General features: G+C 44.0%; 1 protein-coding gene across 7 annotated transcripts in view; it reads left to right on the top strand.

Moving 5' to 3' along the window:
- Window positions 1-20,963, top strand: part of TNFRSF19 (TNF receptor superfamily member 19) — an 85,455-nt gene extending 64,492 nt beyond the window's left edge. For 5 of the 7 annotated variants that reach the window (XM_037800185.1, XM_037800183.1, XM_037800188.1 and 2 more), the window contains 4 exons: window positions 5,556-5,720; window positions 6,185-6,310; window positions 7,296-7,395; window positions 7,986-10,464. In XM_037800185.1, coding sequence (XP_037656113.1) covers window positions 5,556-5,720; window positions 6,185-6,310; window positions 7,296-7,395; window positions 7,986-8,415 — 821 coding nt within the window. In that variant the 3' untranslated portion in view covers window positions 8,416-10,464. The other 2 variants (XM_037800189.1, XM_037800190.1) reach the window with 2 other exon arrangements.
- Window positions 20,964-21,870: the final 907 nt, after the last annotated feature.

Below are 21,870 nucleotides of genomic sequence, written 5' to 3'. Positions count from 1 at the left end.
TTTTCCATTCTGTCATCTTCCAGGTCACTGATTCGTTGTTCAACTTCCTCTAGTCTTGTACTATGAGTGTCCAGAATCTTTTTAATTTGGTCAACAGTTTCTTTAATTTCCATAAGATCATCCATTTTTTTATTTAGTCTTGCAATGTCTTCTTTATGCTCTTCTAGGGTCTTCTTGATTTCCTTCATATCCCGTACTAGGGTCTCATTGTTCATCTTTAGTTCTTTGAGTAGCTGCTCTAGGTGTGTCTCTTCTGGTCTTTTGATTTGGGTGCTTGGGCTTGGGTTATCCATATCGTCTGGTTTTTTCATATGCTTTATAATTTTCTGTTGTTTTTGGCCTCGTGGCATTTGCTGACCTTGATAGGGTTCTTTTAGGGTTTGTAGACCAGTTGAAGTCCTTATCTCTAATTTATCAGATCTACAGCTTCGTGGAGTACACTTTCTCTAACTAACCAGCAGGTGGCGTCCACGAGCCACCTGTTCTCCACAAGCCAGATCTCCCCTGCTTAGCCTTTTTGGTGAGTGGGGGAGTGAGTCTTGTGGGGCCCAACTGGTGTCCCAAGCTTGCGTGTGTAGTTGGTGTTGCCTGCCCTGTATGTGGGGCGTGTTTCTGGGCAGTCGGGGAGGGGGGGTGGCCCTAACAATCAAATCTCCCTGATGATCCTAGAGTTTTAAAGCTACTGCAATAGTCTAATCCTTCAGTTCAGTCCTGCCACAGTTTGTCTCTGCCACTGACCCACAAGTCTTTGGTATTGGCGTATGGCTCCTGAGACTTGCAAGTGGGCCCCTCTTCCAGGCTGTGCACCCCGGGTCCTCTGTTGAGGGATGACTGTGCTATGTCACAGGTGAGTGCCGTCCCCCCAGGGCAGTTCTGGGCTGCTGGGCTGTGTTGGGAGGCTCCCAGTCTGCTCAAATGATGGCTGAATGGGGCTCTGTTAATTCACACTGCTCCCCCTTCCCAGCTCTGGGACATTCAGCTGAGGTTGCAGGGAAGGCTAATGTCCACGCCCAGTTTTGTGGTGTGTGCCTGTTATTTGAAGCACTTCCGTCACACTGGGTTGTCTGGGGCAGCTCTGGGCTATGGGGCTGGCGATGGGCAGGAGTGTTTCCTGTCCACCAGGATGGTGGCTGTGAGCGGACACCCCCCTTTTCTTGGGAAGTTGTGTTGTTTAGTGAATTTTCTCAGCCACTGGATTATTGCCTTTTGTCTCAGAGCTCTCTTAGTTCTGCTCTTGACTTGACGTGCCCAAATTTCAATTCTTTGAAGCTTTCTGTATTGAGCTTCTTAGAGTAATTGTTTTAGAAAAAGCAAAAAGGATTTAAAAAAAAAAAAAAAAAAAAAAAACGGCCCTCCTCAGAGATCTAATGGGTTATTGAAATGCTAATAGACAAAGCAACCAGGGCCATTAAGGAAAGGTGCACAGGGCAGAGAGATCAGCCTTGCTTCGGGATTTGCATATGCGCCTCAAGGCCTGATCTCCGCCCTTCCCCTTTCTGTGTTCACCAGAACTCCAAAAATCCTCTGCTTTTATTTTGGAGTTTTTCGTGTTGTTTTTTTTCTATGCCTGTCTCCTCTCTGCTGGGCTGGCTGCTCTCAGAGTCTCTGGTGTCTGGTCTCAGTCTATCTATGGTTGGAGTTTGAATCAGTAGAATGAGTTTCCGGTAAGAGCAGCCACTGCAATTCTCCCTTCTCCTTCCTGGAGCTGACAGCCCCTCCTCCCCCGGGACTGAGCCTGGCAGGGAGGGGCGCGGGTCCCCTGGCCGCAAAAACTTACAGATTTCGCTGATCTCAGCAGTTCCACGTTTTCATGAGTGTTGTATGAAGTATGCCCAAAGACAGATTGCTCTGTGGTGTCCAGTCCACGCAGTTCCTGGCTTTTTACCTACTTTCCTGGAGGAGTAACTAAAACATACAGCTCACCAGTCTGCCATCTTGCCCCGCCCTCAACTGGTTTTTGAACTCCCAAGGAAACATATAATATAAAATCGAAGCTATGTAATGTATGGGATGGAATGTAAAGTCACAGCTAAGGGACTAGTTCTTGCTCTGAAGTCAACTACCAAAGCATAGTGCTAAGATTATGGTAGACTATAATAACATGTTTGGCTATGGTGAGAGATATCTTTGTGTGCTGGAAAAGTTAAAAACTTTCCAAAGAATGTGAATAGTCCTATTCCTGATTCTTCTAAGTACGGTCAGAATCCTAATAATGAGGTATGAGGAGAATTCCTGTCAGGCATTCCGTATGCCCAGGGAACTGTGGACAGGGAATTCAGTCATGGCAAACAGTTATAAAGAATCTTTATCTCAGTATCATGCAACAGCCACACACCAGGTCAGTGCTTTTTCGTTTGTGGTAGATAAGTCCTTTTTGAGGAATTCTCAGTCAACCAACAGCTTAGTTAACCAGAATTTAATAGAGTGCAAATCAATTCATCTAGCCGGAAACACCGTGTCATGTCCTCTTTTACTGCTCAAGTCTAAAATGAATCTTTAAAAACAGGCTTTTATCAGGAATGTATGTGAGAATTTTGGGGAATGTTCTAGAATCAAATGATATTCAGCCCAATCTCCCATAGCTTCCATATTTATGTCTATATTGCTGTATATGAGAAGTAAAGCTAAGAGAGATGAGCCCACTTACTCTAAAAAAGATTACATTCACTGTAAGTGTCAGAAGCTGGTGCCTATAAACAAGAATTCCAAATGCTAGTTCCAGAGTTCTGCTTCCCATGAGGACTCTCTGAGAAGGTTACTGAGTGAACGAGATATTTTTTCTTAAATAGGTGTCCAAGAATTGAGAGAGAAAGCTTCTGGATCTTTCTTGTTTGGGGAGATGTTTAGAGAAGGAGAATATTGGATGTACTCTCCTTTAAAGATGATGTTATTATGGCAATTAGATATCACTGAAATTACAACCTCAGCACCCTACCTCAGAAAGAAATGCATTAAAAAGACTTCTGTGTTTATAGTCTTGGAGAAAATAAATCCTGAGTCATAAACCACCAAATTAAAAATAAAAGCCCCACTTGAGGATATTTATAAGTTGGGAACAATTCCTTTTATATTAACGCAAATAGATTAACACATTTCAGAAAGAGTTTAAAGAATGAGAATTTAAATTAAAGGACTCCAATCACAATTCCACTTGAACCTGAAATCCTTATGCTTACTCGGGTTTTTCTGAATCTATAATGCTTTATCAGTGGGTGACCCTAACTTAATAGTTACAACAGTTAGGAACTTGGAGCTCTTCCACTCAAATCATGTAGTGTGCCTCATTTTGATGGAAGCCATTCGAAAACCCTGTATTGAGTGGGGCTGGGTTATTTGACTGAAAATTTAAGCTAAAGAAACCAGTTCTCAGCCTGAAATAAACTGCCTTTCTCACAAGCATCAAAGCAGCAGCAGTTTTTTACAACTTTATCATTTGGTCCAAAAAGGTAATCTTCCATTTTCCAAGTCACTCCCCCCCACCCCCACAACGTAGCCTGCTGTGTTACTTGCATGGGATATAAATTCCTATTTAGTTACTTATTTGTCTGTGTTTGTACAGCTGTGCCTGTCTTCGTACATCCTATTGTGAATTTGTCCACTGATGGAGACTATTTTAGATTTTAATCTGCATCAGGTCAGGGACCTAATTTGTTTAACTTGCTGTATGAAGAGATGAACATTTAATGTGCACTATCTGATTATTATAATAATATCTCTGCATAGCTCTAAGTGATAAAATACATTTTATAAATATTAAACATGTTTACAAATAAATGTCATTTAAAATGTGTGACTGGATTGTGATTCCTATTTATCCAAGCCCAAGGCATATGCTTATGTGCCTTTCCAGGTGTCAGTCAAGAACTCTTATCAGTGTGGCCCTGAATCACTGAGCCTAGAAAACCAAAACTCACATTCCAAGATGACGACTTTGCAAGCTCCTACTACCCTATTTTTATGATGAAATAATATCAATCTGAAAGTTCCCCTTCTGGTTCTAGCCTCCATACATACAGTGGAGACATATCTTATTTGGTGGTAAAGGTGGAGTCAGGGACAAGGAGAAAGACACCAAACAACAAGCCATGTTGCACAGATATAGGTACAAGTCTCTAATCTCTGGAGTTGCAATGTCCAATTTGATAGCCGTTAGCCACAGGTGGCTCTCATGCACTTGAAATGTGACTAGTCCACATTGAGATGTGCTATGAGTATATTTTGAAATGTTAGTATGCCATAAAGAATGTAAAATACCTAATTAAGACATGTTGAAATGATAATATGTTAGATATTTTGGGTTAAGTAAAATATTAAAATTAATTTTTCCTGCTTTTTAGTGTTTTTGTTTGTTTGTTTGTTTTTAATGTGGCACCTTAACAACTTAGAATTACATTTCTATCAGCCAGCGCTGGTCTGGAGTAACCCTCAGCAGAGTGGAAGGTTCATGGCCTGTGAGCTCAACAAGACGCTGAGAGCAGCTGAAGCAGAAAGAGGTCCCACCTCAGCTCACTGTGGGTCACCTTCCAGTTGGGTGGAAAAAAAGCCATAATCGCCCTCTATACAAATTCCATTTCTCTCTCAAACTCATTTGGTGTTAATTGAATAGGACGTGATGTGACTCCACTGAATATAGATTTCTGATTTAAACAAGGTTGTTCATCTCAGTACCCTTAAAGAGAATGCAAATGCTAATCATAATCACTATCACTGCTGTAGCTAATGATTATTTAGCACTCTCAGGACAACTCATTTAACCCTCTCGACTGCCAGAAGAGGCAGGGATATCATCATCTCCATGGCGACAGACGCCCATATGGAGACCCAAAGAGATTAAGTAATTGGCTCAAGGGCTCCCATCTCATGGTGGGCTCAGGCAAGAGGCTTCAGAATCTCTGCTCTTAACCCCGACATTATATCACCCTCCAAAATAGTGCCTTTTTCTAGACTTTCTTCTTCTCACAGTACCATGCCTGCCTCTCCATATTATAACAAGTCTTTTCTCCAAAAGTTAGATGTTTTTTTAGTAATTTTACAGCTAAGGCATTCAAAAATGTTTACTGTCTGAGATATTGGGGGCCTACTGTAGGGTCGTGAAGGAGCCAGCTCGTTTTTCCTAAAGTTACCCAAAATGGCATATCTTAAAAGCTTATCTATCTTAGTCTGATTCCAATTAAATCAGAAATAGTAAGCACATACTGTGTGCCAGGCACTGTACTCAGTGCTGAGGATACAAGGATGGAGATGACAAATTCCCAGCTCTCAAAGAATTTCTGGTCTAGTGAACCTAAAAGCGAATTACCGCAATACAACATATTAAGGGCTGTATGTCCCAAGTGTTGAGGGAAGAGAAGAGGCATATCCAACACATTTTGGGGTAAAGGTACAGAGGCAGAGAAGGCTGTGAATGAACCATCTTAAAACACCCAGCACTCTTTTTTCTCGGTTTTTATTTATATCACACAAAGGCCATTACTAAAGGTGACCATCCTTTTGGGTCTAAGCCCTGCATCTCCTGGATTGTTCAGAGCCTGCTGATTCCTTCCTGTGGTTCTCAGGTACCATCAAGGTCAACCTGGTGAAGATCCCATCCACGGCCTCCAGCCCGCGGGACACAGCCCTGGCCGCTGTCATCTGCAGTGCCCTGGCCACCGTCCTGCTGGCCCTGCTCATTCTCTGTGTCATCTACTGCAAGAGGCAGTTCATGGAGAAGAAACCCAGCTGTGAGTTTTGAGCTCTTTATATTTCTTAGTATTTTGGTGAAGGGAGTTTATCATCACTGCCATTCAAGTTTGACCAGAAACTTAAGAGGAGGTTCAGTGAGCTGGTGGAGGACCAAGGCGCACGTGGGCATAAACTCGCAGCCCTTCTGGGGAGAAGGACTGAGGGGTGGCGTGACTTTAAAAGGATATGAAACCAGCTGTGATGTCCCAGTACCACCAGATAAAAATAAAAAACTTTCTAAGTTCTGGCCACATAAGTACCCTACATTTGGAGCTCTCTTAATAAATTATTTCCCTAACTGTGCCTCAATATAAGAAGAAATATGAAGAAATTTGAATGACAGGCATCTTTTTTCTTTAAAACTTAAAAGTTGGAAGGCTACGGGTCTGCGTTGTGATATTGGTGGGTGTTCCTTGGTAAAGAAGCCTGTGTCCACTGACAGAATTCTCTTCCTGTCCTTTAGGGTCTGTGAGATCACAGGACATTCGGTACAACAGTTCCGAGCTGTCATGTTTTGACAGGCCTAGGCTCAACGAGTACGGCCCGAGAACGTGCTGTCAGTGCCGCTGGGACTCAGCGCAGACCTGTGGTAGGTTCATTCGGGTTATGGGCCTGCTAGAGGAACAAAAGGAACTGAGAAATCTGAGCGACAAAGAACTCTTCTCATTCTTCTCCCAGCTAGGTTGCTATGCCTGGTTTTCTAGTCAAAGCCAATCTTGTTAAAATATTCTCTTCTGTCCATCAATAGGTTGGGTGTTTTGAGTCTCTTCTAAGTATTAAAATGAAAATAAGCATCTCATGAACATTCTAGAATTTTTTGATAACTTTTTAGACAAGCTTGCCTCCATTGTTTTGAGTCAGTTGATTAAAAATAATATTAACTGTCTGTAGTGTAGAAGTTTGTAGCCTTTGTTCTTTGTTGGATTCCAACTGAAAATTAATGTGTGCATTTTCAAGTCTTTTTTGATTTGAATAAAAGAGAGGAGGGAGGTCTCTGCCACAGTTTTCCATAAACCATCCTTGCCTCTTGGGCTATCAGCAGAAATGAAGGTTGGGAAAAGTAGTTGGAAATGGGCTTCTAACTCAGGCAAAGAAGGGCAAAGGTAATACAAACTTTCTTTGCCACTTTTTATATTCAACAACACAAGGTAGAAATTTCATTTACACTTCTCACTCCTATCCCCACTATAATGAATCATCCTTCTCCACAACATGGCCAACAACCCCTCCTAAACATCTTCCTGAAGTCCTGGCCGTAAAAAAAAAAAAGGGGGTGTGTGTGTTCGATTAAAGGGTGTGACTGTTTTTCTCTGGTCTTTGTTTTATGCCTGGACCACTCAACAGAGACGTTTTACCATTTGCACCACCATCAGCAGTGCACAAGAGTCTTATTTCACATGCATTCTCACTGGCTCAATTATTACCAAACATTAAACCTCCTACCCCCTCCCCCTCCCAAAAAGCCAGCCAAAGGAAAATAGCTAGCTTTTCAAAAAGAAGAATGTTGCAGTCCTATTAAAGGGAAAGTTCCTAAAGAAAAGGCTTGTGTTTAAAACCCATGTTGGCCTCTGCAGGGCCTGTGCATCTGATTCCGTCCCTGGGCCAGGAGGAGGCCTGCAGCTCAGACCGGCCACCGGGCTGTGCCGTGCATCCCCAGGCCATGCTCCAGGACAGGTAACGGTGGTTTTTTCATCAGCTGGATTTCAGATTCCTTGACCTTCTACTTGCTTACCAATTTTCATGCAAAACTCTGAGGACTTCAGTGCACTGATGGTGATTTTTTTTTTAATATTGTTAATGACATTCTGGATTTGGGGGCATTGGCAAGAATTAAGTAGGTCTCTCGAGGTTGCTGATAATCCAAAGAACATTCTTTACACTTTCCTCTCCAGGAATATTATTTTCCCTCATATTCATGATCTGTGACACATCTGTCATCAGTAAGGAACTTTTAACACATCCTGGTCTCATAGACTTTTAAAACTGCAATCAAGGAAACTTAGTTGTGACATAGTAAATGCTTTAGATTAGATTAAGTATAACTATAATAATTAGAAATGGGTATAAAAAATCAGTTTAAAAGTAAATTGGGTAATTTAACTTATTGTGTTAAGGCAAGTTTTTAACAACGGGAAGCCATAGAATTCCTTCTCAATAAATTACTATTTTATCTGGAAGACGTAACATTATAGTTGAAATGCTGCTTTGCAGTCGTGCTTTTCTTCTCTGTACACTGTGTAAAGATGTCTTTGAAATGTGTCCAGACCCGCAGGCCCAGTGGGGGAGATGATGCCAACGTTCTTCGGGTCCCTCTCGCCCTCCATCGGGGGTGAATTTTCAGACGCCTGGCCGCTGATGCGAAGTCCCATCTGTGGAGACAGCATCTCTTTTTGTGAATCTTATCCTGAACTCACCGGAGAAGATATCAGTGCTCTCAATGCAGAAAATGAAACCGCAACATCTTTGGATTCAGACAGTAGTCAGGATTTGGTTGGCAGAGCTGCTCCAATTCAAACTCGTTCTGAAAACCTAACAGAAACAACTGATGTATCAAAAAATAACACACTGGCAGAACCAGCACAAACCCAGGACATACTAACCACTAGAAGCCAGCAAGGTCACGACTGTGAAGAGATCACTAACCTAACTGTTCAGACTCCCCTCCAGGTAAGGCACCGAATGACGACTGTGTGAACCAGCACTGGCTTAGGGTAGACCCTGGGAAATGGACATTCTTTTCCCACCCTTAAAATTTGGGGGAACCTAATGAGAAGGGTTTCCATCTTCTGTAGCTTCTATGGTATAAGAAGACATTTTTAATAGATTTGTAGTCTCTCTGTCTCTTTTTTAAAAAACTGAGCTGATCTGTAAGGCCATAAAGGGTGGCTACATTCTTTGATTCTTCTTTGTAAATACAACCACCCAGCACAGTGGCACCTGCCTCCTTCCCTGATTGAGAGAGATGAATTACTGGAGCATCTTGCAGACAACTCCTAATCTTCATTCTCCCAAGTTATTTGGAATTTAGATCTCCTCAGTGGATTCCTTCCTCCCTCTTGTGCTGTTGTCTGCTGGATCTCTGCTTTGACTGACGGATCAGTTTGTGATTGGTGGCTATGATCCTGGGACCAAATGTGACATAAGAACCTTCCAGGTAGAATGGCTTCAAGTCAGAGTCAGGGGGAGGTGGTGGAAGGCAGAGAGATGGGGGCTTTCTGGCCTGCTGCAGAGCTGAAGGCACTGAGCTCTTAGGGATCCTTGGACACCATGTCTTTCTTCTCCTCCAGATGAGGGTATGGCCTTAAGAACCAGGAGAGCACATTGTCCATAAATACTTCCTTAAATGGAAGCACATGTACTGTCAGTATAAGTTCTCCTGGGAAGAACAAGATCAGCCCTGAGTATAAAAGGGTAGAGTGTCAGCAACAAGTCAGCTCACAGGTCCCTCAAGGCCCTCCCCTGCGCAGATCGTGCTGTTCTCCTTGCTTGCTCCTCCCTGCCCCAGATCAGGGTCCCAGGCTGCTCAGGCAGCTCCAAACCCTGCTGCATGGACACCTGTCCCGAGGGGGCCTCTGCTTCCACTGGATTTTATATCCGTAGCTGATTGGACCAGAAACTGAATCTAAAGTGTGAGTGCGGATATGTTCTTTTTAGATCAATACATACGTTACGTATGGATCTCAATTCTGCAGTACTTTTTTTTTAATTATTAAAAAAATTTCCATTATTGTTTGAAGCTTGGAAATAAATTTTAATACCCAACAGGATAAGCCCTCCTTATCCTGGATATTCTTGCACACTTATTTCTCAGATGAACTTTAGGATCATTTATACTTCTGTGTGCCCTAAATATTCCAAATCTTTATTTCCTCCAAATATTCCTTTAGAATTTTTAAGTGGGATTATGCTAAATCTATGGATTAATTTGGGGAGAATTAAAGAGACTTGGGCATGGTTTTATGCTGCTTGTCGAAATATAAATGGTTCCGATTTTCTGGAGTTCAACTCCGCAAGGGGATCCAGAACTCTAAAAATATAAACACCCTGAGACACAGCAATTCCAATTTTCATTATCAGTTCTAAGTAAATAATTAAAGACATGTTCAAATAGTGTCTATAGAGATCTTAATTGTAGTTTGTAATGTGAAAATATTGGCAAAACATAAATGTCCATAGCAGGAGATTGGTTGAATAAACCATGGAGTATCCATATAATGAAATTCAGTAGAAATAAAGTAAATAACATGAAAAAAAAAGTTCCATTGAGAAACAGTAGAGAATTGTATCAAAAAAAACATTTCGTTGGTTTTGTTCTCAAAATTAGGGAAAGGGAAAGGAAGTAAGTGAAGAGAGGAAAGACAAGCGAATTAGGCTGTTATAAAACATAAAATATGTATCTCTGAGCTCACCTTCTAGTAAGGAAAGATTGTTTACTAATCTTGTTCTTTGGAGCCATCCTTTAATTTTATTACTTTAGATTGTTTCATAAGTAGAAGAAGCAAAGATTAAGAATTGGGCTGGTTGAGCTTAAGTCTGAAGGATGGACCGTGCCAGATAAAACTGAGGGACCAAGAAAACCCAGCAGCCCAGTGCAGGTGACAGTCCTGCCCAACACAGGGCGGAAACTTAAAGGCGAGAGAAAAGCAGAGCCCGGGATGAAGGCAGCTTTCTCCCCCTTCAGCAAGTGACCCCGGAAGAGCAACTGGATGCCTTGCTAACGACTCTAACATGAATTCATTTTCATTGCACAGATGCTGTAGTTCCTTAGATATCAAGTGACCAGCAGTTGATTTTGATGAAAAACGTGCTTGTGTTACCTGCATGCACATTGGTTGCATCTTCCTGCACCTGTATTCTTAGGGCAAGGTGTGAATAACTAGGATTACTGGGCCACCAGCTGACTAACCACAGTTTTTCAGTGTATTGTCAGTAAATAGAATTACCTCTTAGCATAATCTTGTAGCCTGTCTCCAAGTTTGTGATGTAAATTGTAATACAAAGGAATGAAACATCTTGATGCTAAGTCATATCAGTACAAGCTCATTCACCATGTTTTTCTGTTTATTTTTATTTTTGGTGTGGGAAGCCTTTATAAACACTATCATCATAGCTATATGTATGTAAAACTTTAGAAATACATTTAGTATGTAAGTATATAATGATATGGCATATTAATTTCTTTACAAAGACAGTTGTCAAGGGATTAAGATCTTAGTAAAGGTACTTTCAACTCAAATTATTATGAAAAGAAAGTTTATAATTACATATAAAATGAATCTGATGAGCAGGCACACAGTATAATTCATTAGTGCATAATAGAGTTCAAGTTGTGCAATATAACTTATTAAAGAACAGCTGTATTAACTTTCTGAGATAAGTATTATCTTCTAATTATTTAGGTAAATCTAAATATGACATTCTGAAGTCATGAAAGGAACTGCTAAAATATAAATAATTTCAATTTCCCTCCGACAATTAAAAACAGCAAAAACAAGCCCCATTTTAAGAGATCATCTCTTCCAGATTCTGAAAAGCACTTTCTCTTCAGTTGAATTTACTGTGTGAGAGTTGGTGAATGAACCTCAAGCTTCAGAAGAAAATAGCTGGGGGTCTCAGCCTTCTTCTTTATTTCAAGGGTCCACCAATGTTTAACTCAGCTAGTCCCCCCACCCCCCAGTCTACTATGTTCCAAAAAGCAATTCAGATCTCCCCCTACCAGGCTGATTTTCCAAGGTGGAGAATACCTTTATGCCTCATAAAGGAACTGATTTCAGCAACTTGCTATTATAAACCAACTTGCTATTATAAACCAAAGCCAAAAAGCTTCTAGTTAATTTTGTCCACTCCTTAAGTTCATGCTGAGTTAGCATGGCTCCATGACCAGGGCTCATTCCTAATTCAAGAAAGCCCTCCCTGTATTTATGTCTGGGAGATACACAAGGGGTAGCAATAGCCGTGACTGCTCTTGTGTCTTTGCTTGATGTGAGGCTGCAATTTGTAATGCATGATGCATTTGTTTCCCAAAACTGTATTTTTACATACCAGTTTTCTTGTGGGTGGTTAAGACCGCCTGGAATCTGATAATGATATTCATGGTTCAGAATAAAGCAAATAGATGTGAGAGCCTTCTTGAGTCTATATGACTCAATTTTAATCAAGCTCCATTTCAACTTTATTAAAATCAATCAAAATGTAATCAAATCAGTTTACTTTTAAATAAATCAATTATTCAAATATCTCCCAACGGGAACAGAACTGAGATATTTGAGATATCATTTGCTGAGATATCTGAGAGAAAGAAGACAGCCTATTTACTTAAAAAAATTTCTTTTGGTTGTTTTTTTAATCCAACGTTTTCAATTTCAACCTGAAAGAATGGAAAGAACATTAGAAAAGATACCAGACGACCTGGATTCTAGTTTCTTAATCTTTTGAAATGTCTACTTACTTAACTGCAAAATGAGGATCGTTTGCCTGTCACAGTAGGTTAATGTGGTTATTATTGTCATGTCAGTTGATCAGCATATTTGATAAAATGATCTCCTATTATCAAGAGTACTTTGGAAGCTCTTATTTCCAGGAAATCTCCTTGATCTAGGAAAAAAATTGCTTTCATAAACTAAGTCTTATGTGATATGTCAGCAATGCCAGATTAGTGGTGAGTGAGTTCAGGAAGGTTTACTGCATTAAACAATTAAGGTTTTACTCACTCTCGGTGATGCGAGTTGGCTGACGCCTTGTCACCTCCCAAAGTGAGGTCTGTGCCCTTTTTCACAAGGATGTGCCCAGTTGGCCCCACTTTGCTGAGGGTAGCTGCCCCATGATGACTGCCTATGTTCCGGTGAGTTCACTGTAAGAGAAATCCCATTCCCAGACTATTTCCAAACTTTTACCAATTATTTAATGGAATTCTAAATTCAAAGACTTTTGGCGTTTAAGAATGGCATGATTCATCAATCTTAGTTCTTTGAAAAGAGGGTTGAAAGAATTCTAAAATCTTCACCTACAAATGCTTTACAGCAGCATAACACATAAACAAGCTTTGAATAGGACACTTTGCATGAGGTTGAAAAGTAGTAAAATTATTTTTTGTTTATAGTTTGTTTGTAGTGGGTTATAACATCATCTCTTAAGAACTAATTGCAGATAGTGGGTGACTTGATAGTGGTTGTTAGGAAAACTTTAATTTTATTCTCAGAGTACAGGGGTGCGGGTAGCTGAGCTTGTGCCTCGACTTACCAGGCCTGGGCCAGGGGACTTGATATCACCCCCTGGGGAGGGTAGTAGGTACGGGCGTGAGTGCCCTCTGCAGCCCCCCCGAGCCTGAGGAGCGAGGTCAAGGCAGCTCCCTTTTCCTCACCCAAAATGCCACTGGCAGGGGAGGCTTGCCGGAGGAAACCGCCTTTCTCCCAACTGCCCTTTCCCCACTTCCTTATCTTACCCACATGCTCCCTTGTGCCAAGGCCACTCCTGCCACCGCCAGCGCGCATGCACCGTGGCCAGAACAACCCCCGCCCGCTGCAACGGCTCCTGCGTCCTCTCAGAACCAATCCTAGCCCCTCTCCCTTCAATATTGCCATTTTAGGCTACTTCACCTCCTTTCCAGCCCTGCCCCTCTTACCAGCCTATATAACCTGTAATCACCCCTGAATAAATCTCTTTGGCGCATACCCCTACTGGATGAAGAGTGTTTTTGTCCTTATCGCCGCCCTCCTTGCACGCCTCTCGCCGAGGACTCTGGCCAACGTCCTCCGCCTCGCCCTCGCCTCCGGGAAAGAGCCCCCGCCGCCGGTAACCTTTAAGCAGCCCCGAGAGCTGAGGGCTCGGCTACCGGCCGCCACTCCCCCTAGAAGCAGTAACCCCGACCGCAACTGGTGCCCCCGTGTGAGGAACGTCTCCACACGACAGTTTGGCAGGTCACCCGCTCGCCCGGATGCCCCTCCAGCTTCCCGTTTCCTCGCCTGCAAGGTAGGGCCGCCTCTCCCTCGCCGCTTCCGGAGCCGTGTGAGGTTCTTTGCTCCGAAGCCGCTCCTCCCTTCCCCCACGCTCTCTTCATCCAGTAGGAACTCCTCCCTTCCCCCACGCTCTCTTCGTCCTCTTGTATGCGCACTTCTATGACCCCCGTTCCTCCTAACACTCTCCCTCTTCCCCTCCATTACTTTGCTGTAGTTCTTTGTATCTTTATTTCCTCATTTGGTGCCGTGTGCCTCTTTGCAACCGCCCCCCCCCTGACTGCTCTCGTTGCCAAAGGGCACTGCTTTCCGCTCTCGCAGTCTCCTTCGGCCTTGCAGCCACAGTTTATCTCATTCTCTCTGCTCGATAAACAACTCCTCCTTCTCCTCCCTGCCAGCCGGCCGGCCCGGCTCGGGAGCAACTCCCCCTCCTCTCCCCTCAGCTATGGGTAATCGTATATCTACATGTCAGGCACCTCAAGTTCGTGCTCTGGCTGGTCTCCTAGATACGCATAGCTGTAAAGTGTCTGTCCGGCAGCTGCAGATATACTGGGATCTCCTGCTGCCCTTTAACCCATGGCTCACCACTTGCCATCTTTGGGACCCTGTTACTTATGATCGCCTTATTGATCGAGTCACTAACTCCATGGAACATGAGAGCAAGCGCTTCCCTCCCGGCTTGCTCCCCACTCTGATAACCATCCGCTCCTGCCTTCAAGGCTCCCTCCCCCCTGATAGAGGCCCCGTTAAATCCAAAGAGGCCCTATCAACCCAGCCAACAGACTCAGATAGCGATACTAATTCAAATCATGACTCAGACACGGAGTCCTTAGTCGAGCAGATTAACAACGCGCTCGAGGTGACTCCCAAAAAGCAAAATAACACTGCGCCACGCCAAGATGGCGAACTTCCTCCTTCTTCTTCCATCGGGGGGAGGAAATGCTCCGGCGATGACATCAGCCCTAAGCTGGACCGGAAACCGCATATGCTTTACCCCGCCCTTCCACAGGGCGGAGCTAGTCCACCATCTTATGCCTTGGGCCCCACCCTTTCACAGGGCGGGGCTGATCCACCATCTTGTGTCTTAGCCACGCCTACCGCGCCGCCATCTTGCGACGCTTGGGGCCTCCCACTCCCGCCTCTCCCTCCGGCGAGCTCCCCTTCGGAGCCGCTACCGGCAGCTGCCGCCGCTCCTCCCACCCTGCAGACTAACAACCCCTGGCTGCCTTCTACACCTCAAGGCAACCCTTGGGGCAACGCTCCCCCTACCCCCACTCCCGCGTCAAGTCCTCTGCAAGCGTGTCCTCCTTTCTCTCGTGCTTTTCGCTGTTTTCCTCTTAACCTTGCCCCCACCCCACAGAGGCCGCATGACTGGTATCCCATTGACTTAGATACTATCAAGCAGCTTCGCAAGGCCGTCAAGGAGGACGGGTTAGGTAGCCCATATGCTTCCCAAATACTACAGGATCTCGCCATGAACTATTGCATCCCCCAAGACTGGGCCTCGCTTGCCCGTTCAATTTTTAACCCCGGTCAGTTTGTTGACTGGCGTGCTCACTTCCAGACAGAAGCAGCTAAGCAAAGTGAGCAAAACGCAGCCCTTGGAGTCTATCATCCCCCTGAAGCCTATTTAGGCACTAGAGCATTTCTAAATGCATCTGCTTATATTAATGCCCCTGCTGCCTTCTGGACTGTCCTCAGAGGCATCGCCTTACGCACGTTTGCCAATTGCTCTGCCTGTCCGCCTAATAAATTCACCAAGCTTTTCCAGGAACCGAGTAAGCCTTTCGCCACCTTTGTCTCCAGAGTCGAAGAAACCTGCGCTCAAAAGGTAAGTGATCCCCAAGCCCAATATTACATGTGCCCATCCTCAAATCCTGAAAAATCATACTGTAATTCCCCCAACAAGTACCACTGTGCATACTGGGGGTATGAAACACTAACCACTAATTGGAAGCCTCCTGTTCCTGATCATTACCTTACCCTAAAGTGGGCCCCTACAGGGTGCAAACTCCCTACTGTTAACTGGCTCGGCCAAGAAAGTAAGGGATCCTGCACACATCTTAATCTTACAGTGCAGCTCCCCACTAATCCCTCCTGGTTACTCGGTCAAACTTGGGGCTTCAAAATCTATGAGAAAGGAGCCAACCGAGAATCACTTATTCTTACAAAAAAGGAGGCTGTAAGCCAACCATGCCAAAATACTGCATTAAAAACACCCTCTAGCATAGGTTCCAACCAAGTCATTAAACCCCTTTTTCCACAGCCCTCCAGCCGCACTTCAAGTACAAGCAGCGCATCCGGAGGCCGCACCTCAGCTGCAAACAGCGCATCGCCAACCCCACCACCCCAGCTTCCTCTGCCCCCTTCTCGTTATTCCTCTCCCCTCCTCAGCCTCATCCAAGCCGCCTTTGCCTCAGTGAACTCCTCCAACCCCAATTTTACCTCCTCCTGCTGGCTCTGCCTCTCCATCTCTTCCTCACTGTACGAGCCCGTTGCCTCCAACCTCTCCTTTTCAGAAAGCACAGAAGACAGCCCCTCGGAATGCAGTTGGAATACCTCTGCCGTCCCCCTGACCTTTCATTCAGTCTCCTATACAGGAAAGTGCGTCCGCCCTCGCTCCAGTAACTCTCCCGACCTCACTGCCTGTGCCAGCTACTCATCTCCCAGTAGCTCGGCAAAATTTCTCATTCCTCATAACTCCTCCCAATGGCTCTGCTCCTCTACAGGACTTACCCCCTGTCTCAGCACGAATATCATCAGCGAATATAAAGAAACTTGCCTCCTAATTGTCCTTATCCCTAGGGTCTTATATCACAGCGAAGAAGACTTCTTCCTCCGTCTGGAAAGAACTGCAGCTCCTGCCCTTCTGCAAAAGCGAGAGCCCATCACCGTCCTTACAATTGCCTCCCTCCTAGGTCTTGCCGGCGCTGGCACCGGAATCGCTGCACTAGCCAGTCAAGGCTCCGCCCTAACTCACCTCAGGGCGGCTGTTGACGAGGACATTCGTCACCTACAAAACGCTATTTACCATCTAAAAAATTCTGTCAATTCCCTCTCTGAAGTCGTGCTCCAAAACCGCCGAGGTCTTGACCTTCTCCTCCTCAAAGAAGGAGGCCTCTGCGCCGCCCTAGGAGAAGAGTGCTGTGTTTATGCCAATTCCACAGGTCTCGTCGAGGACAGTCTGAAAAGGGTCCGAGAGGGACTGGAAAAGCGTAAAAGAGATCGTGAAGCCACCAATTATTGGTCCAGTTTTTTCACTCCCATCCTCCCATACATCCTTCCTTTTCTTGGCCCCCTATTAATAATTATTCTAGCTCTCATCTTAGGACCCTGCATCATCCGCAAAATTGTCCAGCTTGTAAGAAAACAAACAGATGCCCTTTTTTCCTCGTTCGTGCAAATCCAGTATCAGCGACTCGCCACCTCTGACGCCCCCCACTCCAAGATGACAGTCAACCCTCCGCGACCTCAACGCCACCGGTCGACCCGCCGACCGCGAGGCCCTTCTCAATCACCTGAACATCGCTCTCACCTCGAGTTCCAGCTTCTCTGAACCCCTGAACTTTAAACCCCTGAACTTTAAACCCCTCACCTTCTCCCAGCCCGCTGCAGCGGAGCCATTGTCAAGCGCCCGGGCACCACACCAACACTAAGCTCCAGCCTCGCTGAACCACCGTCAACCCCTTTTTCCCTTCCCTGACCTCCCCCTTCCCTCACCCTTAGCGGGACTCTCCGGTAAAGCCTCTTCCTCTAATTAGAAAAGAAAGGGGAATTGCGGGTAGCTGAGCTTGTGCCTCGACTTACCAGGCCTGGGCCAGGGGACTTGATATCACCCCCTGGGGAGGGTAGTAGGTACGGGCGTGAGTGCCCTCTGCAGCCCCCCCGAGCCTGAGGAGCGAGGTCAAGGCAGCTCCCTTTTCCTCACCCAAAATGCCACTGGCAGGGGAGGCTTGCCGGAGGAAACCGCCTTTCTCCCAACTGCCCTTTCCCCACTTCCTTATCTTACCCACATGCTCCCTTGTGCCAAGGCCACTCCTGCCACCGCCAGCGCGCATGCACCGTGGCCAGAACAACCCCCGCCCGCTGCAACGGCTCCTGCGTCCTCTCAGAACCAATCCTAGCCCCTCTCCCTTCAATATTGCCATTTTAGGCTACTTCACCTCCTTTCCAGCCCTGCCCCTCTTACCAGCCTATATAACCTGTAATCACCCCTGAATAAATCTCTTTGGCGCATACCCCTACTGGATGAAGAGTGTTTTTGTCCTTATCGCCGCCCTCCTTGCACGCCTCTCGCCGAGGACTCTGGCCAACGTCCTCCGCCTCGCCCTCGCCTCCGGGAAAGAGCCCCCGCCGCCGGTAACCTTTAAGCAGCCCCGAGAGCTGAGGGCTCGGCTACCGGCCGCCACTCCCCCTAGAAGCAGTAACCCCGACCGCACAGGGGTACCTGGATATTTGAACACCGTGGGATGAGCTTCTTGTCCACTGCTACCTGTAGTGGACTTTTTGTCCATATACTAGTAAAAGTTATGCATAATTACTTTTTTTTTACAAATAGAATTTAAGAGCCTCAATTTGTAAGGAATTGTTTCTAAAGCTTTCTTTCTATTGACATTTTAGGAAGCTTAAAGGACTGTCATTTTTCCACAATAGAAATGTACGGATCCAAACGGCACTCCTCTCTAAGGCTTATGGACAGAGCTTGGTCTGGGCCTTGCATGGCTTCTGGGGACAAAAAGTCTGAATCAAATCGACAGCATGTTCAGCCTTTCAACCAGTTGCATCTGAGCCAGACCAGCTGTAAGCTGAAACCTCAAGGAGTAATGAGGAAAGACTCCAGACAGATTCATGATACTTTTCATCTTTCCTAAACAAGAAATTTCTGTGCTACAAGAGTGACTTCAAAGCCTGATGGGTTGAGTTTGCAGCCTAGAAGATTATGGACGTATAACAAGAAACAAATGCATCTGTGCTTATTCCTGTTGAATGTGGTTTTACAAGACTGAAGACCCAGAGGATAAATTTTCGTTTGCATTTTCTTTTCAGAAAGAATTTCATATAGCCAATTATCTAACTAAAAGCTGACATCATATTACCTGACTTGGTTTTTATGTTGAATGGGTTCAAAAGTGAGCGTTTCTCTTTGACGAAGGTCACTTTTTCATCATCTAAGCTGAATAGTTTAGGTGACTGGAAGTGACTTTAGACTGTCTGCTTAAATCTAGGGTTTACTGGATTAAGTTAACTGGCCTAAATAGAACTCAAAGGGGAATGCCTTTTTTTCCAGGAACTGCATTTCTAATCTTAGCCTGTGATTCACAAACACAGTTAGAGAACGTGGTAGGACAGGGTGGCCTATCACCCTGAGCTGAAAACCACTTAATATCCAGATCCACTAATTAGTTGAGACTTGTTTGCAAAAATTAGCATATTTTGGTGAAAATTAGTTGATATGGAGGCATTTATTGCATCTCTCCTTGTAACTGAGCTTAGAAACTCCAGAATTTCTCTTTCATAGAAAGGTGGTGTCCATAAAGATAATTATCTTCTCTTTTGCATTGTAGCTTATATGCAGGCCTTTAAAAATTATAACATATCAGGTTCCCTCACTATTGAAGTATAACAGAGGCGAGTACCCTTTAGTGATTGCCCTATGTTTTAGGACCAGTGGAAAAAGGCACACTTTGTAGGCAGCGTTGGGGTAAGCAGTTTGTGATTGCCAGAGAGCACTTGGCTCAGCATGTGATAAGTGTTCCCTCCAGTCTTGTAAAATTAGCTAACACGTAACCTCCTATTGGAGCCAGATGGTGTTGGATTTCAGAGCAGGTGCCTCGTCCCCTACCACCTTGGGCTTATCTCTAGGACTAAGAGAGAAATGAACCCAGTTCAGTCAGGAAGCAGTGAATGGCCCATTTGCTCTTAATCTTTATGCCCTGGAGAGGAATTAATTTAGGGGGATTTTTTTTTCCCCCTGCTTGAACCTATGTGATCAGATCTGGCCTTTGTCTTTTAACTGGTTACTATTGACTGTCACACTTGGTCTTTAAAAAAAGCAAACTTGTAAAAGTATGTGAGAGTGCACCAAGATATGTTGTTTAGGAATTACCCTTCCGAAACCAGCATTTTGTGCCTAACCGAACATTACAAATCTATCCAACCTAGGATATTTTTCTCTTCTCATTTATTACCCCATGGTTTTCTTTCTTCACTAGACATTAGTAAAATGTGGCTGTTTCTCTGTGTCCTGATATATGTATATTAGCTCGGCTGTGATTGGAACTCCTCATTACCTGAATCCCTTTCAGTGAATAGGAAATCAGTGTGTCTCATAGAAACCCAATCTTTCATGGCTACCTAGTGAAAACCATAGTTGGTTGACTTTTTCCTAGTCTCACCCTTTTTTTTTTTTTTTAGTATAAACAATAATATTACCAACTCTTAGGAGGATTGCCTTTAGGAAACTCACCAAAATATTTGGGAATTGACCACAAGATGCCTGTAAGAAAATGCAAGTTGAGTTTCCTTGAGTGTCTTGACTATAATTCATATGTGTGTGCCGTTGTTTGCAATCTGATCATTTTTGTTATGACAAAGGGATGATCAAAGTATGCCAGGGTTGTGTTCCTTTGTGTGACCTGAATATATTTTCCATATGTAGAGCCCTGTAACTTCAAAGACAGACACATGCTGGAGAAAGCTAGATCGATGGGCACAAGACTTTGTCCAAAAGTCCTGAAACATCACTTTTGATCACTGGAGAATTTCATTCGATACTACATTTGAAAAACCCTGGGTTATTTTTTATCAAGATGAAGACATTTTACCACCACATACCATAGAAATATACAATAATGTTATAACCTACACTCTTTGTAAACACTTGAGAAAACAAATCCAATTTGCATTTCCTGTTGTAATATCCTACAGCACTCAATGGACTAAGCTGCTGGGGGGCCTGTGCCAGAAAATTGCATCGGATAATGTGGCTGAGTGTGTGTGTGATCACTGTGGCTTCTTAACACTGTAGAAGCTCTTCGACAAGAATGAGACGCGGATCTGGAGAGCAATCAAGAAAAGGCATCAGCTTGTTAATCTTTGTGTATATGGAATATACTTTTTAAATATGGATTTTTCTACTTTGGATAAAGTGTTAATGTCGATATTACCTGGGTTAAGCACTATTGTCTGTGCTAGTTAAAAAAAAAAAAAAAGAAAAAGAAAAGGAAAAAAAAATCTATCACGGCTGTAGAACACTCAGCTTGAGTCAATATTTAGATTTCATCTTTACCATGTTGCATACTGGATTTTTTAATCTGTAAATTATCGTTTCCTTACACAATAGTTTTGTAATGCCTTTTTTAAAACTTGTGAATAAAAGTGTTACCTGGTATCTTTATGTGTCTGATGAAAAAAATGATTTTATGTTGCATAAGTATATGGTTACAGACAGGTTTTCCTTCCTTGCCAGCATAAAGGTCTCACAAAGTTCTCCTCCTTCTGATATAACCCTCTCTGGCCTCTCAAACTTTAGAGGGTGGTTTGAAATCCTCACTAGTGACCTGGCAATATTTCTCAGACATTGTCGTGCTACTGAAAAATGCTGTGAATTACTCACCATGAGAAGCTTGTGGTACCAAGATTTTATGATCCATTATTTTTTTCCTTCACTTTATGACATGAAGAGAGAAGACTGTATTCATTCTTTTTGAAAGTCATAGGGTGTTTTCCTGCATTGGAGTGGACAAGAGGAAGGAAGGAAAGCACTTCCACAGAGCAACAGAAGTCCTTTTTCCTTCCTATCTTCCTTTCAAGGGATTTCTTCCCTCCCTTCCTTGGCCTCAATAAAACTTATAACGACATTGTTAGATTTTGAGAGAGGACTTTAAACTTCCTGGGGGAAAGTGATTTTAAAGTGACCACAGTGTCCTCTCAGCTTTAGCCTGAGAGTCCATGAGAGAAAAAAATAACTTTTCCCTCTTCCACATACCACGGTACCCACACCCGCCCCTTGGTTCAGGTGTCAGTGGAGAGTGGTTGAGCTCATGAACATCTCAGAACAAATCCATCAGCTCTCCTAGAAGGTAACTCCAAGCTTTTGAGGCTTTAGTGGGAAATGTGAATTATTATATAGTAACATAAGCAACATATTTTCATTATCACTATTATGAAGGTGTCTGCAGGTGGCTAGATGTCCTTT

The sequence above is a fragment of the Choloepus didactylus genome, chromosome 12 (assembly GCF_015220235.1).
Source record: "Choloepus didactylus isolate mChoDid1 chromosome 12, mChoDid1.pri, whole genome shotgun sequence".
Lineage (NCBI taxonomy): Eukaryota > Metazoa > Chordata > Mammalia > Pilosa > Megalonychidae > Choloepus > Choloepus didactylus.
Note: the sequence above shows the minus strand (reverse complement) of the source record. Positions and strands in the feature narration are given on the sequence as shown.